This window comes from Accipiter gentilis, chromosome 9 (genome assembly GCF_929443795.1).
Source record: "Accipiter gentilis chromosome 9, bAccGen1.1, whole genome shotgun sequence".
In the NCBI taxonomy this organism is placed as follows: domain Eukaryota; kingdom Metazoa; phylum Chordata; class Aves; order Accipitriformes; family Accipitridae; genus Astur; species Astur gentilis.
This window is the reverse complement of record NC_064888.1, coordinates 30,360,175-30,384,549: the sequence shown is the minus strand read 5'-3', so window position 1 is coordinate 30,384,549 and position 24,375 is coordinate 30,360,175. Positions and strand designations below refer to the sequence as shown.

At 40.3% G+C, this 24,375-nt stretch overlaps 1 protein-coding gene across 8 annotated transcripts in view; it reads left to right on the top strand.

The window, feature by feature from the left end:
* STN1 (STN1 subunit of CST complex) overlaps positions 1-24,375 on the top strand; it is a 54,505-nt gene that overhangs the window by 24,137 nt on the left and 5,993 nt on the right. For 5 of the 8 annotated variants that reach the window (XM_049809677.1, XM_049809676.1, XM_049809675.1 and 2 more), the window contains 7 exons: positions 3,965-4,036; positions 5,716-5,877; positions 7,164-7,275; positions 8,037-8,199; positions 15,132-15,254; positions 15,852-15,924; positions 19,834-24,250. In XM_049809677.1, the coding sequence (XP_049665634.1) occupies positions 3,965-4,036; positions 5,716-5,877; positions 7,164-7,275; positions 8,037-8,199; positions 15,132-15,254; positions 15,852-15,924; positions 19,834-19,991 (863 nt within the window). In that variant the 3' untranslated portion in view covers positions 19,992-24,250. Of the gene's footprint in view, positions 1-3,964; positions 4,037-5,715; positions 5,878-7,163; positions 7,276-8,036; positions 8,200-15,131; positions 15,255-15,851; positions 15,925-19,833; positions 24,251-24,375 lie in introns of those variants that run through there. The other 3 variants (XR_007507207.1, XR_007507205.1, XR_007507206.1) reach the window with 2 other exon arrangements.

Sequence of the window (24,375 nt, the reverse complement as noted above, 5' to 3'; positions counted from 1 at the left end):
ATGAAGTGTTGAAACATAACTTGAACGTCAGCAATTATTCTTTTATTGCACTAGTATGCAAATGCAGTTACCAATTTATGAGAACCGAGGAAGACAGAGTCAAAATGACCAAGGCAAAAACAATTCTATGGGCGAGGGTTTCCCACGCTGCTGTCAGCATTAGTTTGGATGTAAACTCGTTGGAAATGTTTGATTGGGGCAGAAAATGGAGGAATAGCAATAAAAAGAAACTGCAGAGTACTGGAATTAAGGCCTTAGTGTTAGATCAGCCGACCTTTAAGTACAGGTCTCAGTGAGCCTGGCTTCCTGCTGTCCTTTCACATCCAACTCCACTCTTTGTTCCAGCAGTTCCTGGTTTGAGCTTTCAGGCTACCTGCCAGGGTGCCCCTCCCCAGCCTGCCCTCCCTTTCAGGCAGGCTGACTCTGCTAGTGTAAATTTGTAACTTCTTAGACAGTTTCCTGCTTGTAAGTTCTTGCATCTCTCACTTCAACAGACTCTGGTTGGTGAGTCACAGAGCAGGCATTGCATCAGTTGGAGTGCCGCACACTGCTCAGTACTTGTTCACTTTCCATCTGCTTAAAAGGGCTTTACAAAGCAATTCCCCCTTTGTACTTTTTCTCTGATAGAGAACTGAAATGGCTTTGTGTCACTGCCACTATCTCCTCCCCTCATTTCCTATCTGTCTACTTCAGAATACACACAACTCATTTTAAGAGAATCTTAGGTCCTCTCTGTGCTGAAAAACATGCAGCCAGAACTGGTGACAAAATCATAATTGTAAAAGAGAGTGAATTGGCTCTTTCCTGCCTTAAAAAAAACCCAAACAACATACCATGCTCTGTAAAACTGGATTTTGACATTTTGATTTGATTGTTTATTGCTATTATTATGATCAATTTGGAGAAGGATATGTAATTAAAGTGGACCTTTGAACAAGCTCATGTTTTAGTAAATGCACCTTTCTGGCCTCTTTTTTTTTTTTTTCCTTTCCTTTTTAACAAAACCAAGCATCACATGTGGTTTTCCATATACTCCAGAACTGTTTTGAAAGGCTGAAAGGCACTTGCCTTAGAAACAAACAAACAAAAAATCTCACCAGGATCTCAGTAGGCTCACACAGGCCATACAAGAACCATACCCTTTTTGTTATGAAGAAATAAAAATGAACACAATTATGTCATTCACCAGGTAGCTTTGAGAGTGCTATCCCTCAAATAGTTAATGTAAGAGTTAAAAAAAAATAACAACAAAACAAAAACAAACCCAACCAAACAAAATAAAAAATACCCCCCCCCAAAACAAACCCACAAAAAAAGCCAACAAAATTGTAAACCCAAGGAGAGGGGAAGGGCGGCACACGGAGCGCAAAAAGTTTTCAAAAGCTTGTAGTGCAATTAAAATAGTTTAAAACATTCTCCTGTCTAATTAGAATACAATTGCAAGAGTTCTCATTCATCTGTGCTTCAGGAGTTATTTGTCTTTTTGCTCAAAGCTTTTATTTATGAACTGCGAAAACTTTGTTTCAGAGCCTTGCTCTGCTACCAGAATCCCTGTGTGGTTAAGAACAGGTCAATGTCTCCAGGACTCCATTTTCAGCCATTACATTGGTGAGGAGGAGTCTGGCCTCCTAATCCTTCAGTCTTGTTTGTTTTATTTCTAAACCCTTCTTAGGAAGAATATCAGAGTCGGTGCAACCACCAGTTGCAAGCTGGAACATCTAGAAGCTGCAGTAATGTAATAGTGAAATGTCATCTGCTCTGTTTCTTATTGCCATTGCAGGCTTGTATGAATGGCTTGGCATGGTATATGGGGGCTCTGACCCCTAAAATAGTTGCTTTTTGTCATTACCAAGGAGAGGAAATCTTACCAGCTAGGTCATTATCTATTCTCTGGTACAAAATTAAAGCTACTGAAATAGTTGCAGACATAGCAGCTCAAAACAGGGATAGCAATGAGATGAGCATACTTTTGTGATGAAATTTGGAATTACCTGCATCTTATAAATGCTGTATGTTTGTGTTATGGTTTAGCCCCAGACAGCAACTAAGCACCACACAGCCACTCTCTCACTTCCCCCCATCACCAGTGGGATGGGGGAGAGAATTGGGAGGGGGGGGGAGTAAATCTCATGGGTTGAGATAAGAACAATTTAATAGGACAGAAAGGAAGACAATAGTAATAATGATAATAACAATAATAAAATGATAGTAATAAAATAAATGGAATATACAAAACAAGTGATGCACAGTGCAATTTCTCACTACTAGCTGACCGATGCCCAGTTAGTTCCCAAGCCGTGATCTGTCCCCCCTCCCCCCTTCAGCCAGCTCCCCCCAGTTTATATACTGGGCATGATGTCACATGGTATGGAATATCCCTTTGGCCAGTTTGGGTCAGCTGTCCCGGCTGTGTCCCCTCCCAACTTGTTGTGCCCCTCCAGCCTTCTTGCTGGCTGGGCATGAGAAGCTGAAAAATCCTTGACTTAGTATAAACACTACTTAGCAACAACTGAAAATATCCATGTGTTATCAGCATTATTCCCATACTAAATCCAAAACATAACACTATACCAGCTACTAGAAAGAAAATTAACTCTATCCCAGCCAGAACCAGGATAGTTTGTTATTGGGAATGTGCAGCTAAGCTACTTGGAAACAGGAAGGCAAGACAATCATTTGAAATTGGCCCCCCCAAATAGGGACATTGTTTCAAAACACGTGAGACAATGCAAAGGCATTTTGCTTTGGTGCTATGGTTCCCAGAGGAAACAACTGCAGGTACCAATCAGCACTTTCCTGGTAAACATTGCTGGTGCTTACGTAGTCGTGGATATGGTTTAAGGACCAGAAGAAAATTGCAGATTCCAATTTGTGAAGAGTGGAAGCTCAATCTTGGAGATGGTTACATTCAAGGAACAAGGTGCTTGGAGCGTTAGCTGTACATGAAAAGTGATCCTTGCTGTCGTCTGACAGATGTTCAGTGCCTTTTTATTTAGGGAGTGTTTGTTGGACATGCCATCTATATACAGTCTCTTGATCTGTAGAACAATTGATTCTTCTCATAGTTTTTTAGTTTTCTTTGGGTTTTGTCTTTTTCTGCTGTCCTTGACAATGCAGTGCCTGGGGCAGAAATTGCAAAACTTATTGTGACTGGGTACTAGCAAAACAGGAAAAGCTAGATAGCTCCCCTGCTCAGGAGAAGGTGTTAAGCTTTTTTGGCAAGGGAAGTGGCTTGCATGCCACCAGTACATATACTTTAAGTTGGGAACTCCTGGCCTAGAGCAGAACCACAAGCATGTGCTGTCCTCTGTCCTTCCTATACTATATTATACTGTACTATATACTTCCTATACTATACTGTCCTTCCTGTACCTATACTAAGGCTATAGGGAGCTGCCTTTCTGGTCTCTGGAACATCTTCTTGTATGGGAAAGGACAGCAGACTTTGTGCACAGTATTAGTGTGGAAACCAATGCAGCTGGAAGTAGCAGCACTCCTAGTCTATTCACATGACTGTACCCCCCAATGTTGAAGTGCTGTTTCTCACTGTTACGGTAATGCTTCTGTGTTTTGTGCCTACTTCCCTGTTTTAATTTGTCTGGCTTCAGCTTTCAATACTGATTCTTCTTCTGACCTTGTTAGTGAGATTAAAACCTTTTAGTATCCAATACATGTACTGAAGCCTCATAATTTAAATTAGTGCTTGATCTTTTTTTTGAGAATATACCTGACGCTTTGCTGGCCATGCACATAAGCATGGTATCTCGTGCTGAGCTCCTTCCATGACTGAAACGACTGTGGAGATTATTTCAGAGGTATAAGTAGGGGTTGAGCATCCACTTTCCCTTTCAGACTGGTGGGAATGAGATATCCTTGGCAGTCATCTCCCTACATACCCATGTATCTTCACTTCTTGGAACTACCTGCTTTCTTACTCTGTAATTCTTGCAATATTTTTTTACAGTGGATGATAGTACTGGAGTTATAAATTGTGTCTGCTGGAAAAATCCCATGATAGCAGAAACATCTTTATCAGGTAATTTATCAAATAAATAATTCCACTTTTGACTGTACATTTTTGCTCATGTCTGTCTTGCGTAATTTAGTATATGATCAAACTTGCAGAGCAGTAAATTCAACTCTCTCTAATTTTAAACCATCGCATCCTACGGCCTGGGCCATTTGGGGAGTTTCATATTACTTTTTGTGTTGTGTCCAATGGTGATGCCAATAAAACCACTACCATTATGCCCTGTCACACCTTTTCCACATCTGAGTAATATGGTATTTCAATTCTATGCTGTGACATTGTTCAAAGAATCTTCCTCTTATGGTTCTTTTTGTGACTTCATCTAGTGAGAAACTAGGCTGGAAATCTGCTGCATGCCACAACTTTTGTTTCCAAAGTCAATCCATTGACCAGCAACCTGGTATACATTCCCCACCCTTGTGATACAGTGGTTTCAGGATTCATCTTCTCTTCTTTGTTTGCATTCATATTCTTCTCCTGCTTATGCATATATTGTCAGTGATGAACTTGAAAGTAGCTTAAAACACAGTGGGAAGATGGCAGCAGTCTTTTACAATTTGGGAAAGTTCTAAATGGGCATTTGAAATTAATCTATTATTGCACTCAATAATAGAAGTCACTATTGTCTGGCTTTCTCTGCTTTTTCTCCCACCATTTCTCATAGATCAAAGTATGGAATACTTTCTATTTTGGACCTTCTTGAAAGCTCATGTAGTAGGTTGACATGGGGAAATGAAGACTTGATGTAAAAGTTAAAAACTGATGTCTGTGGAACAAGCCCATTTATACAGACAGATAATTCATACTTACTTAAATTTAACAATGATATGACAAGAGGTATGTACTAGAAGACAGTTTTCACTTTTAGACAGGTGATGTTTTGGCACAGCTTTCCAAAAAAAATAATGGGGATCGACAGTCAAAGCAGTTTTATATGAGGAACTTAAATTCATTAAAGCTATTGCATAAAATACTGCTTTAAATAGAATGAGGACCCAGAATGCCTATTTCAGCCTTGTGTTCTTATTTTACATGTACATCAGTAGTGCTTAAATGGACACTATGTTGTTAATGGAAATGAATTAATTTGTACCTGCTAAAGAAGACAGCTCCTCAGGGTCACAGGAAACTTTCTTCCAGCCTTTTGTAATTGTGATCAGGGATACTTGGATCATTAATCAGGTTTTAAGTTATGAAGTATTTATTCTTCTGCAAAGGTGTGTTAGGTAAATGTGAAGTTCTGTCAAGTTGCATTCACCTCAGTGTGGACATCAAATTGCATCACATGAATACTTTGGCCCCACCTCAGATGACTCGTTCTTCTTTTATGTAAAAAGCTCAGCTGACCTTTCTTTTCCCCTCATCCATTTTAGCAAGACAAAATAAAAAAATGACAAAACCCATTTCAAATTAATGTTTCAATTTTGCAACCCATCTATAACTTTATCAGTGGTAAATCAGTATCTCCTCCCTGTTACACTTTCCCTAGGTGAACTACTTAAATAAATATAATACTGTAAACTAACTTTGTCACCCAAAAGTTTTGCTAGCCAGGACACATGGTGCCTGGGACCTTACCCCTTTTTTAGTAGTATGATCCCTGTGATGCTTAGGTGTTTGGGTGAATGCAAAAGGACAGTACTCTTGGCCTTAATGCCTGATCTCCTTTCTCTCACTTCTTACAGGTCATCCAAGCACACCCAGCAGTGTTACTGTGCTTGAACAGATGAAGAAACTCCAAGAAATGGTGAACCAGAAAACCAAGCTGGAGATCGGGGATGTTGTCAGGGTCAGAGGTCACATCCGAACATACAGGCAACAAAGAGAAATTCAGGCTTCATGTTTTTGTGAGTGTTATGGATCTGGGACATATGTAACAGAATTTATATGTAACTGAATTTATAAGAAGATCTAAGCTGTATGTAATTCATTGCATAATTTCCACTTTATTTTCTGGCATCTCATTTTTCTAGAGAGATTTTCATCTGTATGTCTTCATTTCAATTTTAGTAGGGTAAGGTTAGAAGACACTACTTAATGTGCGAGATTAGATTGCCTGTAAATGAGGCTTCCCTGGAAAATCTGTAAAAGATGACTAGCATGAATACAAGAGTACTATGCAGATACTACGGTTAGGTATCTGTGAGAATGACTTGCTCTTCAATTTTCTTTGTGTTGACATAGAACAGCCAAAGCCCATGGGAAGGGAGTTGGTGACCTTTTATGTTGCACTTCATCAAGAGCATTGGCTGCTTTGGAGAAGCGGTTGCAGTTTGTCATAGCCTGTATCATCTTTCTGTGGGCAGACAGCAGCATATGGGTGCCTTGTACCACTGAAGCCCAGGTTCTCCTAAACTCTCTGGCTCTGCAGAATAACTGAGAAGTGCTCCTCATCTTCAGTCACTTGAGCACAGACCTGCATGCAGGTGCTGCCCCTGTATCCGACAGCTCTTTGGGCAGCAGGGTTCTGCAGCCCACTGTTTACACCCCAGGAGCTTCCAGTTATCTAACTCGTCTCCTCAGTGTCTGTGCTATTGTGTAAGAGTTGGTTTTCCCTAGTGAAATCTTTCAGAGACAATACTGAAATGATTCTTTGGTGGGGGGAAGCCTGTCTTTTAAAAACCCTGTGTAGCTCTGATAAAAAGTCTAGATTTTTCAGCTGTAGCTAAATCTGAGAGGGAATTCAACCCTCCTTTCCAGACAGAAGATTTATAAATATATAATCCATTCAAGGATTAGTAATAATACCATTGTTTCATTAACGGAGAGCGACACAATTCAAATAGCCTCTAAATTGCTTTCACTTTGGCCCAAATAGAGCTCCTTACTATGTGTTAACTTCATCTAATAGATAAAGACTGCTGGAAGGTAAAATAGAGACGATAAATTCCAGTTAAATAAGGTGTCAGACAAAAGCATAATCTGCAGTGCACCACAACAGGTCATTTACCTCCTTGTAAACTGTAAAAGCAGGAGTGGCCTTTGTGGTTTTGTTTTTATAAAAACAACAGTGAACAAAATTTGCCAATTTAATACTGGCATGTGAAGCTCTGTTGTGCTGCCTCAGGTATGTTGCTTAAAAGATTGGTATGGCAGCCCTGGCCAACTTTGTGTGTTGTTTTTGCTGCTCCAGATAAAGTGGATGATCCTGTGTGTGATGTTCAGATTTCAAGAATGCTGGAGCTCCCCTGTCTCTATAGAGAAGTTTATGATAAACCTTTCCAAGGGCCTGAGGACAGACAGAGGTAAATGCAGTATCCAGACTGGTCTTGGGGCAAAGTGTGGGATTTTATTGTCATTTATTTGTTATTATAATGATTGTAGAGAAAGATAGAACAGGGTCCGACTATGATTTAGACTCTGCACAACCATACAGTAGCAGCCTGCTTTTCTCCCAAATAATTGATGATCTATTCAGATGAGATACCTGTCCATATTCTGAGAAAAGAAGTACAGTGCTGAACCAAAGTGAATATTAGGAAGGTAGTAAAATACTGTGTACAGACCTCTTGCATCTAGTAAAAAAAGCTGGTGTTTTGAGCAAGATTTGGGGGTGAGGTCAACACCTTAGAGGAGTGTCCTTGCCTGATTTTGTTTTATGTGTAAGGATGAGGAGCTACTCAATCAAAATGCTCTCAACTTCTGCTGTCCTTGTCATCGTCAAATCACAAATACATAGCCTCAATAAACTGAGTCAAACACCCATTCCTGTATTCAGTTTAAGGGTAGCTGGATGCTTCTTGGCAGGTCTGATGCATGTAGCATGGTTTCAGAGATTATAGATCTTAAAATTACAACATTGTTAGAGCAAATGATTGAAGAGGAACAGTTGGATATTGCATGTAAAAATGGTCTGTTTTAATTAAGGGTTTAAATTCAGATTCTTAGACAGTAAAATACCTTTTGATCTTTGAAAACCAGTCTAGCAGGCTAACTTTAGGTAATTGTTCTAAAAATGTTAATAGTATTTTTCTTGCCTTTTGACATGTTCTATATATCCTTGCAGTGACTTGGAGGGTCAGAATTTCTCAATCAATATGCTCCATGAGAAAGTGAAAGGCTTTCTATTAGAAAACAAAATTCAGACCTTTTACCAACAGGAGTTGGAAACGATTGACACTCTGGTGCCACTGGCTGGTGTGCATCTACCCAGTCGCAGCTGTCAGGAGGTGAGTGAATGTAACTGTTTCAAGTTTTTAGTGGGAAGGAAATAATAACATGTACTTTTTTTAAGCATAAACAACCAGATAAGAGACTGTTGCCTTCAGAGGATTCAAAAACCACAAGTACTTTAGCTTTATGCATGAATTATTTACAGAGCTTGAAGAAACCTTGTGAGTTGAGACATATGAAAGTGGTCAGAAGAAAGCCATATGAGAAAATTCTGTTGTTAAGGGTAATCTTGCATTAGGGCTGAGTAACCTTACAGTCTGCAACAGGCACTAACTTATCTAGATCTGTAAATAGTGGCAGAATCAGAAAAAGGAGATCCCTTTAAGGTGCTGGAGCTGTTTGGGACAGATGGTTTGAGATCCTGAATTTGATCAGGAGAAGGGAGCACAAAGTCTTTGTCTTGTTTCTCATTTGAAGCTCAAAATATTGATGAAGATGTAGCTTTCAAAAGGAGATTATAGTGAGTGGATGAACAGTGCTCCCTGCTACATGTTTCTCTTGTTGGAAATCCCTAGTTGTGAAAGGCCACACTGAAAGGATCAGAAGGTGGGATTTAATTGAAATCAGTTTATCTGCAGTTGAGTGTAGCCAAAATGTTAAGAAACTTTCCAGTAAGATAGTGTGCTCTTGATCAACTGCAGAATGGGAAATAGAACAAAAAACATTTTGTAAAATGGCTTTATATTACTCTGTGATATTTGGATAAAGTACAAACCAGATTCTCAAATGGTGCAAAGTGGTACATTTCTGCAAAAGTAACAGTTACGGCTTTTACCATGTTACCAAAGACAACTGAAACTTAAACTAGAGTGTTGTGACTCACTTGTTTACTTTTTGGGTTTTTGTAGACAAATAAATCCATGGCAGTCATTTGCACTGCCTGATTCTGATATGCACTGTAAAGTTAAGTGCTATGTTATGTTAATGTCTGATGTTTGTTTAATTCTTAAAAACCCCCACGAAACTCAGTCCCTTGTAGATGATGTCAAATAATAATGCAAAGTGGCTCTATTCTTGTTGGCCTTGTTGAACCGCTTCTGCTAGCTGCTTCTTGATAGCTGTTTCTTTTCCTTTTATTAAAGGTATTTTTTTTGTTTGCTTTAAAGCAAGCATGGATATAAACAATAACAGGAGTTACTCTCATTTTTGACAGAAAAGTTTGATACTAGAATATCCAACATGGGACAGGGTATTTTTTCTAAACTAGCTGGAACAGTATTAAAAGTTCCTAAACACTTTACATTCAAGGAAGTAGTGGTCATTGTGACTAATACTGGAAACTTGCATCTTTGAAGTTTCAGCATTTATAGAAAGATCAAGATGAATAACTTGCAAAGCCATTTAAAGTAGGAACTGGTGCAGAACATAGAAAAGCATGAAAAAAACCCATCCAAAAAACCCAAACCAACAAAACCAATGTAACATCAGCATTGTTAGCAGTCACGAGGAGCTATCATAATAACTAATAGTTGCTCCTGACCCTGATGCACAGGTGTGAGTGTGTGTCCCAGGAATTTGGGCACACAGATGCTTATTTAGAAATTGCAGTTCTCCATATTGCCCTTTGGTATTAATTCCTTGCAAACAGGGTTATATATGTTTGCATAAGAAAGAACCTGCAGTTGTCAAGTGACCTGAATGCCTTAAGAGGAGCACCTAGTAATGCTCCAGAAACGCATTTTGTTGTTCCTCTGCTCTGTCGCTTGAAGGTGTCAGTTCTCATAATTGGCAAAGGATCAAGTACCCAGTTTGATCCACAAAAATAAGTGTAATAAATCTGATTTCTGTCTCTTTTCCTTTCTTTTTCCCTCTGTAGTCTTCTGTTTTGGATCTTCCTCAAACCAAAAGGAAAAAGAGTGCTGCTAATGTGGAATGATGTTATTTCATGCCTATTTGGCAAAGCAGGAGCTAGATGAGTGGACCAAACTAATTAGGCCACACCACAATATACACACTTGTTCACTTCTTGCATTTTTCCTGACTGTGAAAGGATGAGTTATTTGGATGTATAACTTTAATTTTTTTAACCTGATTCCAGTGTTCTAGAGCACAGTTGCTGCTAAACTCTTCTTGCCTCTCTCTCTCTTTCCCTGTGATCCTAGGAGATGTGGTGCACCCCCTTCACCTCTTTCCCAGCTTTTAAAGTACTTGCACAGTGTTCATCATAGTGGGAGGGTATCTCCTCATGGAATATTTTCTCCAGGGAGGTGGTGAGCTGCTATGGAGTCACTGGCAGTGGAGAGGAGCAGGGGGTGAAGATGGAAAGAGGTAGCTGGGATAGCTTGATTGTAGGCAGCATGTCTCTGTTCCTTTTCAGCATTACTGTACCTGAGCCCTGTCCACATCCCATACATGTCCTACAATACCTAGTTCCAGTTCTAATGGCTCCCCAGCAGTGCAGTCTTCTGGCTTTCCAGATTAAATTTCCCTCTAGCAGATCCACATGGCAGAACTCAAATCATGTCCTCTGCTCAGACATATACTAGGGAACATTTAATTTTATAGTTTACAGAGGATGGGTAAGAGAATTGGAAGGCATGGTGTTTTAAGAAATAATTAAAAATTAACAAATCTGTTACAATTTTTAAACCCAGTAGAACTTTATTTCACATAACTATTGCCCCCTTTATCCCTAGCCTTTCCCTTATCCCTTAAAACAAATTACTTTTGTGACTGGAGGGGTGGGTACCACAAGGAAGACTACAAGCAAAACCAGAAAAAGTAATCTTGTGCTTAGAGAACCTAAGGAGTGTACTTGCTGGACTTAGGCAATTATGTTTGGCAAATGGAAAAGCCTTTGGTTCCTTTTTTAAAGAAAACTACATGTGAACTTGATCCATCCAGTTTCTCAACTGGATTAAATACAACTTGCAACCAGCCAGTCTTGATTAACCATTTTTATGCACTTCTTCCATGCATTAGCTATAGTGTGTGCTATTTTAGTATTACCATTCCAGTCTGTGTATGTCACTAGCTTGGACACGTAACTTGGGTTGTGCTTTCCAGACTTTGCTGTTTCTACTTCTCTTGATTTGAATATTATCTCAAGGGCAGCAATGACAAGTAATTAAAGCAGAGAGTCTTACAGTGTTGTTCAAACTTACTGTATATATGCTGTACATTGTACTGTAGGTATAACATAGTGCATTATACATTCTTGATGCTATGTGTTTGTCTTCCTGCCTTTTGAGGAAGCTTCACTGCTACTTTAAATATGTATATTGCAAAGCTTATTATAGGACTTCAGGACTGACATGTCCAGAATCACTATTACTAAAATTGTCACCTGTCTGAGCCAAGGATTAAACATGGCATGAGAAATTGCAGAAGGCAATTCATGAGTAGAATCACGTGTGTGGTTATACCAGGAAACTTTTAACACCATCAGGGTGTGTTGTGATTCATAATGAGCCAAAGGTTACATACTTTCAGTGTTTTGAACAGAGTGACTAATTAATTCCTGTACCACTTCACTCTTTGACCTATTATTGATTGTACAGAGATTTGTCTTGTTTTAAAGATCTGAGAATAACTGGTTGCATAGCACCAGCCCACTAAGCTGTGTGAGACCCATCAGATGGACTATATTGATTAAAAATACCAATTTAATTCTGGAGACATGGATGCTTCTGTTGGCTTTGCTACAAAGTCCTTGGCTGGTCATGGGAGGGAGGGTAGTGACAGTAAAATTGTTATTTAATAGCTGCTTCTCTCACCGGGGCAGGGGGGAAACATGTTTTGCAAAAGCAATGAATGATTTTTGGATGCTCCTGTGTTTGGATGTACAGTTTCATTTATTTGAAATGGACCCAATTTGGGGAGATCCCCTGCTGTCAGAACTTCAGGGAACCTGAAATTGTGCACCCTGAAACAAAGGCACGCTGAAGGGCGGCACTTTGCAAAATGAAATGTGAGCATTGTGAGAGGTAAATTCAAAATCCAGATTCAAATCTTGCTGGTGCTTTGGATCAGCAGTTAAACTACTTGATATCTGCATTTCTCAGATAAAAAGCTTCATAAAAGTAAAAGGCTTATAAACTGTGACTCAGAAGGAACTACATTAACAGCTACAATACAACTTTATAACTGTTGAAATGCAATCATTTTTCAATCTCCTCCTGAAACAAAAGCAAGGATGTGAAATCACGTAGGAATTCATAGTCCTAGATTTCTTCTCTCTGTGTATAGTCCCACGTTCAGTCTCCTCTAGATTTTTGCTCAGTAGACTAAATCAAAAGCTCTACGTGTACATTGGCTGTGAGGGGGGATTCAAGTCCAGAGGAAATGAGGACCTGGTTTGGCATAAAAGAAAGTGATAAGGTATTGGAAAGAATTACTATTATGAATTTGCAGGATGAGATGGTGGAGATATTTGGCGTGGACCAAAAGAACAGATTACTTAACTTTAGATTGTGTTCACAAAGAAATTCCTCAATTGTTGCTTTACTTGGAGGGATGGAGAGGAGGAAGCATATTCTAGAGCACACTAGGAAAAACCCCTTTTTTGACAACTTTTCTTGTCATTTCAGGATAATATTAAAGCCCCTGAAGAGGGCAGGAGCCCTCATTTGTTCTTCAGGAGCAGTCCTTCTTCCATGGAGCCCTTTCCCTTGGACTCTCCAGCACATATGAGAGGGTGCTGATATATAGCAGCTGCTTTCCTATTTTCTTGCTCCCAAGCCTGCCTCTCTGTCTTCACTCTGTCAATGCCTTGACTTGCATTCTTAGTGATTCTGTTTCAGTATCCATCCAGGCTGAGCTGTGTGTCAGTTCACACAGAGTCTGTTTTTAATTATCTCCCTTTCTGACGGGATCTCAGTGTTGAGCCAAACTGAATAATTATCGTGCTTCTTTGGAGATATTTTTATCTTTTTTCCTCCCCAAACGTTTGCTTTCACATTAAAAATTGATCAGAGTCTTGAGGTGGTTGCTTTGCTAGCAGTTTCTTAGATTCTTGAGGATTTATTACTGCATTTGAGTGAGATGCAAAGTCTCTTCATTTTACATATGGCTATGAGAATGTGCATTTCCATGAGAAAATATTCATTCTTCACTTAACCCTTCCTGCTACATTTTATGTTTGTTCCTTCAGTTCATCAGAAGAGGGACTATGAGGAGAAACATGACAGTGGTGTTAACACTCTGACTGGAATGGTGTCCAGATGTACAGTCAAGTTTGTAATTAGAAGCAGTGTCTGTTGTTATCCAAACTGATATACATGTGGTGGACGGGGGACAGACAAACATTTGGGCACTGAAGTTCTTCAGTCTGGAACAGAAAGACAAAACTGAACTGAGCCATTGTTCTATGTTAATTACCCTGAACTATTAGGCAATTATTTTTGACTGCTGATTTGAAAGGAAAAAGACAGTTAGCTGTTGTGAGACAGAGAAAGGGAGAGATGTGATTATGACCTGTGGAAATATTGAGGATTAGCTGGAGGAAGGGGATAGAGAAATTTGTGATGCATGCTAATATCCCTATTGCATCTCTGAACTATTCCCAGTTAGGCACATCAGCTTCCAGGCTTAGAAGCAGTTGGAGTTTCACTTGAGACTTGGAAACGGATTGAATAAATGTTTTGTGAAAAGATATTCTTCCATTGCTAATGTGGTGTCTGTTTCACATATTCCTATGGATTCATTACAGTGCATGGTGGTTGCCTGTTTCATTCCTAAGGCTTCTGTGAGTGCTTCTGCTGAGTGAAGTAGGATATGTGAAGTCTGATACTTTTGTTCAGAACAGGGTGGGAGCATTTATGGTGATAGTTGAAAAAATGGCTTGGCAAATATTGCTTTGGTTGCCCTGGTGTGGTTCTAGCTATCGTGTTGGTTTGTGGGAAGCAGTTTAGCTCTGTTCTCAAAGAAAACCACAGGGAGCACAGTGTTCTCCCAACAGATGAGGAAACCATTGGGGAATTGAACCAGTCTGTGTAGACAAGTGGGAGGCTGAAGAACATAGCAGGACATATAGAGATGGAGAAGAGTAAGTCATGGTCTTGCTCTTATCTACCCATACTTTCTCCTCTCCACAACTTATTGTTTCCTTCCGCTTCCCTAGCTGTCATTCCACTGTCTTAGCTCAGCTCTACTTCCAAACAAACCCTGCTTTTCCCTGATTTTTCTTCTCCCTTTTCTTCCTTCCTGCTCTGTTAGATGCATCCCAAAGACAGAACCCTTTGTTCTAAATAACCTCCTCATTTATGGACTTCCAGGCACATTGTTCTCCTTCCACAAGAGACTTGTTTCCCACCTGCCTTCAAAACTGAATCCTTTGTTCCCTTATCTCATATACCTGTCTTAATTTTTTGTATGCTCTTTATCCTTTCATTTTATTAGGCTGTGGAGAAACTCTTAAGAGCATGACCAGAACCTGTGTAAAAATTTGGAAACAAAGGGGACAAGAAACAAATACTGTTCTTGCCAGTTTCCTCCTTTTGCTTGTATTACTTCCTCAGTTTAAAATCAGGAGATGGGAATCTAATCCCCAGCACTTGGATTCCTCCTGAGTATCACCATACAAAGCACTGATCTCCCTGTCTTCCTACTCTTATTACCAGGAAAACTCTGAATATGAGCAAAGAGTGATTAGTTAAACAGTCAAATGCTCTGTGAGCAACAAGTCTATTCCAAAAGTGACTTCTCAGTACATAATCAAATAGCTGCTAAATACAAAGAAGGCAGTTCGGAGATTTATGGTTCCTTTAAGAATAGCACAAGTTTCTAGTGTTTATTTGTTTTTTAAAGCTTAGGGATGTTGGTTAGTTCATACATAACAGATATGATTTGTGAATCACTAAATGAAGAAAAATGTGTAACAAAATCACCTGAAGTCCTCTTGCTCTTGAAAGCATATGGAGCTTTTGCTGGTAACTTTAGTTGAGCTGAGATTTCTCACCATCTGCTTCATTCCTTTCTTCCCATCCAGGTGAAGTCAAAAAGTGACTCCAGTTCCAGAAGGATTCACAATGTTTTTAAGGAAGCAATAAGGATGCTACAAGAAAAAGGGCTGGTTTTCCAGAAACCTAGTAGCTCCAAGGACTTATACCATGTAAGAAACTGAGCTGTGGTTGCAAACAAGATCAGGGTTATGTCTTTCATAGTCAGTAGAAACAGTAGAAATGTTTCAGAAAGAGAAGCTGGACATCCAAGTGCTGCCTGTTTACTCAAAAGTCTTATCTGCAGCTTACTTCACTGATACTTTTACCTCTCTATCACCCAGTGAGTTGTTCTTTTCATAACTCAGCACCAGACTTAGGCACTGCTGCTGTTCCAAGAGCAGTCTGTGTTCACTGGGTTGTCAAACTGTGCTGACACAGCTGAGCATGCTGAAGCCTGGGACCTGGGACAGTTCTCTTTATTGCAGTGGGTTGAAACTTGGTGTTCTACTGAGTTGGTCACCCTCCTTTGGGTTGAATTCTGGTATATCATGTTCTTCACCTAACTCTTGGATGCTGCTAATGGTACTAAAAATAATAACTGAAGATGTAACATTCATTATTAGTCTTGGAAGCAGTCTATAATGCAGACTGTAGTTATGACAGTGTTAGTTTAGAATACATCATGGCCTTGGATTGCTTTTCAACAGCCATGCCATCTACTGTGAAATAGACTGCTATAAATTGCCAGTTTCTTCTGTTTCCTCCAGGTGACTGACCATGATAAGGAGCTGCTTAAAGTGACCCTTGATGTGATTAAAGAAGACTGTCGAAAACCCAGGCGTAAGTAGCAGTGTGACCAGGGCTCTGATGAGCTGGTGCTCATATATTGACAACAGTATCTCCTCCTGCTGTTGGATTAGATATGCTTCTTGTCCTTACCCTTGAACTCAGAGCTGAGTTGCTAGTATAGCTAATCAGTATAGCTAAAAATGTGAGTGCAAGAGGAGCTTCCTGTGAGCATGGAGAGAGAAAGAGCAGGTGTGCCCAGCAGGAAGCAAACCTCTCAAATCTGAAATAAGCAGCCATTATCTTAGATCTATATCTTTTGAGAATACTTAGATTTTGGGAGGAGCCAAATGTAATGAAGTTAGGTCAGCACCTAGCAGCTGTTGCTTTGCTCTCTGGATAAGTAGCAAATCTTGCTAGTTCAGTTTCTACAGGGGAGTTGACACAAAATTGACCATACAGAAAGGTGAAATCCCTGCCTCCATTAAGTCAACAGTAAAACTTACTTAAGTCAATAGGATATTCTCTATAGATTTTAAGCTCAAGTAGAGCTCAGGTGGTTGTTCTTTGCAGGTAGGGATGTCAGTCTAACAAAATCCACTTCTTTTCAGATAATGTACCTCATGTGGCTTCTGAGTTATCCCTGTCCCTCAAGCCTATTGTATCTTATTGCCATAGTGATAGCTTGCTTGTAGGACCAGGCATATGATGGTTATCCTGCAGTGAAAAAAGGCTAAGTGAAGTCGTATTATTTTTGAGTTTTCAGCTGGCTACCTTAAGCAGTGGTACAATTGTAGACAAGGTTTGTAGGTGGAGGTAGAAGTTCTGTATGTTTGTGGGATGGAGGGAGTAGATGTCACTGGGCATGCAGATGAAGATGGGTCATTTGCCTGAGGCTGTTTCGGTGCAACAAGTTAACATCACATTGTTTGTCTTTTATCCAATTAACAAATACAAACATCTTCTCTGTAAGAGTCAAATCATTCCTCTGTCCATTTTATACATCAGCTAGTTCTCCAGAGAACCCGTTTGTTTGGTGCTTTTTATAGTTGTGCCACTGTAAGGCCAGAACCAGTATACAGTTGACACAGGGCACTGAGTGACTGCCTGGTGGTTAACTCCCCTCTTCTACTTTATCACACTGGTAAACTACTCTCAGTGCTACAGGAGATGTTGGGAAGTTCTTTCTCTCAGTCAGGAGGTGTCAACAGCAGAGAGTAACTTGTAGATCAGTCACAGAAAAGACTTTCAAGAGTTCGGAGTCCTCAAAGCCATGTTTTCCACAGTCAGCAGATTAAAAATAGCAACTGCTTTAGAGAGCCTCTTGTTCTCCTTGAAGCCTTCCACCTACTTAGTTTCCTGTTGTAAAGAGGACAATTTCCAGGTCAGTGTCTCTTTGCTAGTTTTCAGAAGGACCGTTTCAATGTCCTGGTCACTGGTAATAGAAGATTTTGAGAAGGAAAGCCAAGAAGCTTCCATCAAAACCAACGGGATACTGCGGCTATTTTTATTGTCACTGAATGACGCAGGAGCGCAGAGCTCAATGTGACTGTCGGACCCCCTCTGCTGGTGGGATGGCAGTCTTAGCCACCCGCTTGGCCTTGACTAGTGAGCAGGCTCGTAGTGAGATAGTAAGAACATGGTAATACCTCAAGGGCTTTTGCTTGTTTGTTGCAAGAAATTCCCACCCATTTTCGTTCAAGAGTAATATTAATCTTCCATGACAGGAAGACTGATTTATGATAAACCAAGCTCTTCTCTCCAATGAGTTATTTCTCTGCCAGTTTTCAAGGCAATGCCTCACCCCATTGATTTAGTTGTGACACATTCTCAGGCCCAACCCAGCTGGCTGGAACTATTATACATATTAAAAAATCCTCAGCATGCCTAGTCAGAGCTCCACAAACCCTGATCTGTAATATGCCTACATGACAATCCTAGTTCTTGGCTCCAATTTTAATTCCAAACAGTCTGATCTTAAATGCCCTCATGCGATGCCACTGTGGGTCTACCCAGAGACTTAAGATAGCCAGAAAATGATAACAGTACATTTTTACTCCAGACTGAACTGGAAAATGGTAGACTTAGTCCAGATTTTTTTGTTGTTTTTTTTTATTTTTTTGGGGTTTTTTTGACAAATTTGCTCAGGTTTTAGGCTTAGATGAGACTAATAGTAAAGATGGAAAAAACAGAACCACAAGTTAAATTTAATATGTCAGAATGGTCCCAGTGGGCAAATAGTGGTAGTTCTATAACTCTGTCCTCTCTGATATTGGTAGTCAGGCAAGACAGTTAATCACAGCCTGGCTTACCTCAGCTGATGGACAAAAGCTAGAACCCAGTACGTCAGTGGAAGAGGGACAGCATCACTCTGCTGCAAGGATTGTATTCCCTCAAAGCTGGGCCATAGACTAGGCATGTTTCTGGGTTACTTAATGATTGTACACACCTGCAGCTACCCCAAAATGCTATTTTCTACCAGCATCTAGGAGGAAAGTATGTGTTGTACTGTTGGGTAACACTTGAGTCACTAATCTAATTCATTGAGACTAAGCTAAGTTACTGTAGATCAGGGATGGGCACTTTCACCGTCTTATGACAAACCTATGACTAATGCAAAATGCAGCTACCCACTTTGCAACAACAGTCACTATGACCAGGTAGAAGCATTGTTCTGTTCTCTGCACTTAACCAGTCTAGGGTGGTGGATGCATTTTTGGCTACCAGCCCCAAACATCTTTTATCATGCTGGATCACTGACTTCTAAAGAAATATCTTTGCCTGATTCCCAGCCCAATAGGAATTAGGCTGAACTGTGTATTTACCAATGCTCAGTGTTGCCTCCTATCTACTAGTGACTTTTCTCAGCAGCTTCTAAGGCAGTTCTGGGGCTCAGCTGATTGTAGAGTAGAGATTGGCAAAAATAAAAAACAAGGCAGCAACAACAAAATACAGGGACCTCCCTGGCCCATGGCAATTTCTCAGTACCTTTATCAAACTTACCTTACGTCATGTATGCTGAGGGCTGAGGAGAAGGAAAGTTGTTTGTGCTGATGTGTCTCATTTATGCTAGTTTTCCATTGTTAGCCACAGAGGAGAAATAAATCTGTTGTGGAGTTCAGCACTTGGGGAGACTGGGAGCCTGCAGCACTGATGATTAGTGGGTTTACAGGGTCTGTTGGAGGAAACGCTGACTGGGACAGCTCTGCTTCAAATGACGGCTCCACCAGGCACACAGTAGCAGTGTGCAATACTGCAGCCATTAAGGACCTTTGTCTCTGGCTTGCCGTCTAGGAGAGGGGGTTATTTTTACATTTCTGTTCTCTTGTACATTTTCAGGGTTCATTTCTCTTAAAGGGAGATAAAATTTGATACTGAAGTTCTGTGACTTTCTACTCCCCTGAGTAGTCTGAAGTGCGGGAATGGGGTTGCATTGCTAGGTGAATGAAAGTTGCACTGTAGCAGTTTTTCCACAAGATGCCAGCATTGGGCCAGCAGTTACAGGTTCTGGCCACGGGCCTTCTGTTATACACGTTTTTGAAGTTGTGGATGAGCTAAAGGATTTTCATTCGGTTTCTTCTGCAGTTGCAGAGACTGGATGGCTTGCATAGGTGGACAGTGGAGGTACCCTTAAGTTATTAACCTCATCATCAGGTTGTACTGAATGAGCCCTGTATATTAAAGTCTGCAAGACTGCTTATCTTTCACCCTTATTACTAGTGTTACAGCCCTGACACTTCCCAGAAAAGTCAGTGGGAACAGTTGATAATTGGAGAACTGTAAGCACAGACTGGCTCTCTTCCCTCTGAATACATGCATCTCTGCTTTAGTACCTAGGGTATTCTTTCTCTCCAACAGCTGTGGGTTTTTTATAACTAATCTGGATTATAATAAGTTAAAAAGAGGCAGTTAGACTGAAGTCTTTCCTCCACGCCTGGCTACATTTTCCTTTTTTTTCTGCAGATGCTGAAAAAGGCTGCCATTTCCTTCATGTCCTGAGTTGTGTTCGGCAGAGCTACAACCCCTCTCTGGCTGAAGTGGTGATGCACCGTGTCTTGGAACTGCTGGAGAGTAACAGTGATGTTGTCAGAACTATGGAAGGATATTATATGGCATTTTAAAGAGAGAAGATGATACATTTGTTCTGGTCCATTCAGGATAAAGGAGGGAAGAAGGAGAGGTTGAGAGGCCCTGAAAAGCTGCTATTACCTGGTATGATCTAGATGGGGGGGGGGGAAAGAGCATTCTGATTCTCCAAATGCTGTTTTTGTCCAGCTTCAGAGAAGTTGTCCAAATACTTGTTTTAATATTCTTGCTGACTTCCTTGCTATTCCTAGTGAAAGCTGTATCAAACTGATTCTGGACATCCTAATACAGCAGGGGAGTTGGAAAAGAAACTGGGTTCTTTCCCTGCAGTAAGATGTGACTTGGCCATCCTCACATTTACATCCAGTGAGCCCGAAAGAAAAGTCATTGCTAAAGAGTGCTGTTTACAGCAGTGGTCACGTCAGGACATGTTTTTCTGGCTTAAAGACTGATCTTGTGATCTTTCCATATGGTAATAGCTGTGGATCTTTCTTTTTATGTATACCTTGTAATAGCTAGAGAAAGCACATGCAAGAAACCACAAAAGATTTAAGATTTGCCTTTTCTTCCTGGCAGTGTTGGTGTACCCATGTCTATAAATATGTATTTCTGAATGTGCACAGCTTTCCCACTATTAAAGCAATCCTCACCTCTCTCTGAAAAGAAAAATTCAGGAATGGGGTCCTGCATCCCTTCCCCATCCGGCAACCTTGCTCACTGGTTGTCAAGCATGTCTGGATTCCCCTGGCTACCGTGTGCACTACTGATGCATGTTGTTGTGGATTCTGTTCAGAATCCTCAAAATTAGCCACTGTTTTGCTGTTTATTTTTAAATTGCTTCCTACATCACAAATGGTAAACCATAAATCAGATGCTTTGGAAAAGAAAATACGAAAGCTAGCAAGACCCTTTGTAACCTTTGCGCTCCCTGTTGCCTTTTGTGTCTTCTATTCCTTGTCACCTTTGGGGAAAAATACTATCCATATCTGTGCTTGCAGAGGAACACAAGACATTGATGAAATAACATTGCCCTAAAGAAAGTTATTATGCAAGATGTTTGATCTGGAATAATCACAACTCCGTTACATGCCACAGTTCAAAGCCCGGAGCTGTTAAGTATTTACCCTTAAAGGGCTTGCCGCTGCAGGGTCTTGGCTGTTCAATTAATCTGTTTAATTAATGGTGGTGAGACCTTTAACTTGAAAAGAGTAGAAAGGATTGAACGTATCCTTCCTGTTTCCTTTGCACCTTCCCTGTAACAGTTGAAATAGCAGACTCCCAGGAGGCAGATGTAGTGGTAAAGCCCTATAAGGATTGACATGGCAGGGAAAAATAAACCATGTGCATGAGGAAAGCCAGTGAGTAGCCCCATGTGTGCCAGATCTCTGGTTTGTTGTTATATGCCTCATTCCAAGCCCTGGCTGCAGTGAGATATAGGCTAAGAGAAAGGCATGACAAAATATTTGGCATTTGCATTCAGAGGCCTGTGGAAAACTCTGGCCTTAAAGAGATGGTGTGTTTGTCCATAGTGGAAAACTATGTATGAATCATTCTTTTACTGTAAATTACCTACTTGCTGCAGGGCTCAATAGTTGGTTTCCCTGCAGACTGCCCTACTCCTAGTGTTGCTGTTCCGAGTTGGGTACCTTCTAGTCAGATCTTAGTATGGGCCTGAACAGATATGGAAAAGATGTACCCGTGCAGAAGCAAATAAAAGAGAAGAGGATTAAGAAAGAGTTGTAGAAGCCTTGCCCCCACCAATGCCCCTGAATGTCTCTGGAAATCAGGGAAAGAAGTCCAGATTCTGACTGAAGTGGTACTGAGGGAATTACAACTTTAGTTTATGCCTACAGAAAGGCCTGGTTGGCCACAGGGGAGATTCACTTTTCAGATTCCTGGTCTGATTACTGATCAGTTTGAAGTGATGCTTAAAACCAAAAGGTATCTATGGAAGAATTAGTTTGGAATATTGATTCCTAAATTCAGACTCGCTTCAGGAGTTAACCATATGTTGCTGCTTGATTATGGACAAGTCACCTACTTGGCAAGAGTTTGAGGATATTTAAAAGGAAAGCATGTGGTGTCTTGGACCATATGAAAGAGCATGGCATCTAATTTAAGAGACTGGCTTGTTCATTCTCTTAAAATGTTCCGTATTAGCAGAAGCTGATTTTGCTGGGAAAGGGTTAAAAGAAGTCTGTTAGCTCAGTGGGAAAGGTGATTTCCTTTCTCAGGTTAGAAGAAAGACAGACCTGGTTCTTCTGAGGGTGTCAGCCAAGTGTGTGGGCTGGATGAGTTTTGGGAGGAGCTCTGCTCAGCTAAATATTGGAGGAAAAGATAGTCTGGAGAATCATGTTGCTTTTTAGGGTCTCTTTAAAATAAAATCATACCAAAATAGGATTACGTGTTTGTCCTTTGCAGCCTGTATAGTCATACATGCAGCTTCTAACAGGTTCTATACTGCCTCCAACTTTGATGCTGCACTGCCTGTGTTTTAGATGTGTTTGTATGTGTAAAGTCTGCCTAAAACCCCTAGCCACCTATTTTCTGTGCATTAGAGGTTGATGCAGACACAAAGTGTCTGCCCTCTCTGCCCTACCCCTGTTGGAATTTAAAAGCACTGGTCAACTGCAAAGCCTCAGAGATGAGGTAGGAGGAATTTATCTCAGGAAAGACAGATAAGTCACTCCGGAAAGAACCTGTCCTTGGAAGTTTTTAAGTTGGTCCTTGCTGGCCATACTGGACTCTTGTGATGGAGAGTGCATTCTGTTGGGGATTGCTCTCCAAGAACAGGGAAAAGGGATTTTTCTCGCTTGAGTTAACTCAGGGAAATAATGAATGAACACAAGGGAGCCTACAGTTTTTACATGAGTGAAAGGTTAAGGTAAAATTAATGGAGGAGCCTATCTTTAGGTTACACATTCTAATTCTGAATAACTGTATGGAATAGGTGTGCCTTAAGCTTGCATGCTTTATTTTTTCCACGGTAGCCACCCAACACAGACTAACACTTACTCTGGTTGAGTGCATTCCCCCTCTTGTACCTACAGGGAATACCATATGCATATGCCTGGACAGAAGTACCCCAGCTAGCTGTGGGAGCACAGAGCTCACTGTAGATTGATTTACCCCTTTACTCAGTATCTCTACAGTATGCTTCTGTGACAGCAGTCTAGACATACCCATATTGGTATAAGTCACCTTTATGTAAGTCTAACTACATACACTAGGGCTTTTACTGCTAATAAACTGTCTCTCTGTTTAAAGATCATATCCTTAACCAAGAGAGTCATATCATGCACACTGTTAAAATTCTTAGACTTAGACCACACCCACAAAATATTGTGTGGAGCATGCAGTGAAAGCGCACTTTCTTGTTTTGTTTAATTTGAAAACTCATTAGGCAACACAATTATTACTGGTTTATTAAAGGACTTTGAAGGTGGCACTTTAATGTAAAACTGACAAGTGAGAATTCATGTTGTAGGACTGAATCATGGCCAGTTCTAGTTTCCATAGAAACAGTTATGGCAGTAAAAGGCAGGTAAGTAAAATGGAGTTTTTAAAAGCAGTCAGCATTTTTATGCTACCTTAAAAAGGTATGTTTCCATAGAAATGCAGCACCTGAGAAGAAAATTACTAAAGAATCTTAATATTTTATACTAGCAAAATGCAAGGTGATCACTTTTCTGGTGAGGAAATGAAGGAACAACTCTGCCTTCAGTCCCCACTATGTGTTTAAGTGAGAGAAGAGATGAGGTTGCTTCATGCCTCAGTCTCCCTCTTTTGTAAATTGGGGATAATACAGCTCCTTGTGTAGGGCATAAGCCTCTATTTTTTCTTAACATTAGTCATTAAAAACTCTTGAGATATGTCAATAGGAGCTGTTAGAGAAGACCTCTGTGGCTATGTGGGAGAGGGTGAATGGATAGATGCTGGAGCGGGACTTAGTTCTAATCCAAGCCCCACCTTTGCTAATAGCTTTATCTTTCTCTGCCTATCTTTCTATGCATATTGCTTTGCCTGTCTTGTCTTTTTGCTCTCCAGGTCGTAGGAGGCAATGATGGTCTCCCTGCTTTTATTTGTATCAAATATTTTTCCTGGAATCCATTTCTCTCTTATGACTTCTTAGATGACTTTGTAAAATTAGAAATCCAGATACATGAGGTCTGACTGTTCCTGTTCTCAGATCTTTGGATTGTAAATGTGTACCTATGAGGGTATCTATTTTACACAAGCTACCTGGGAAATTAAGCTTTTCTTTCAAAGTAATAAATGAAAAATTTAAAGATTGGCTACGTGACTGAAAGCTGTTACTTTTGTGGATCTGTCCATACTTGTGTATTCCAGTGATGAACACCATAAATAGAAGGAGTTGATAATTCATTATTCAGAATAAGAATTCATCAATGAACAGCC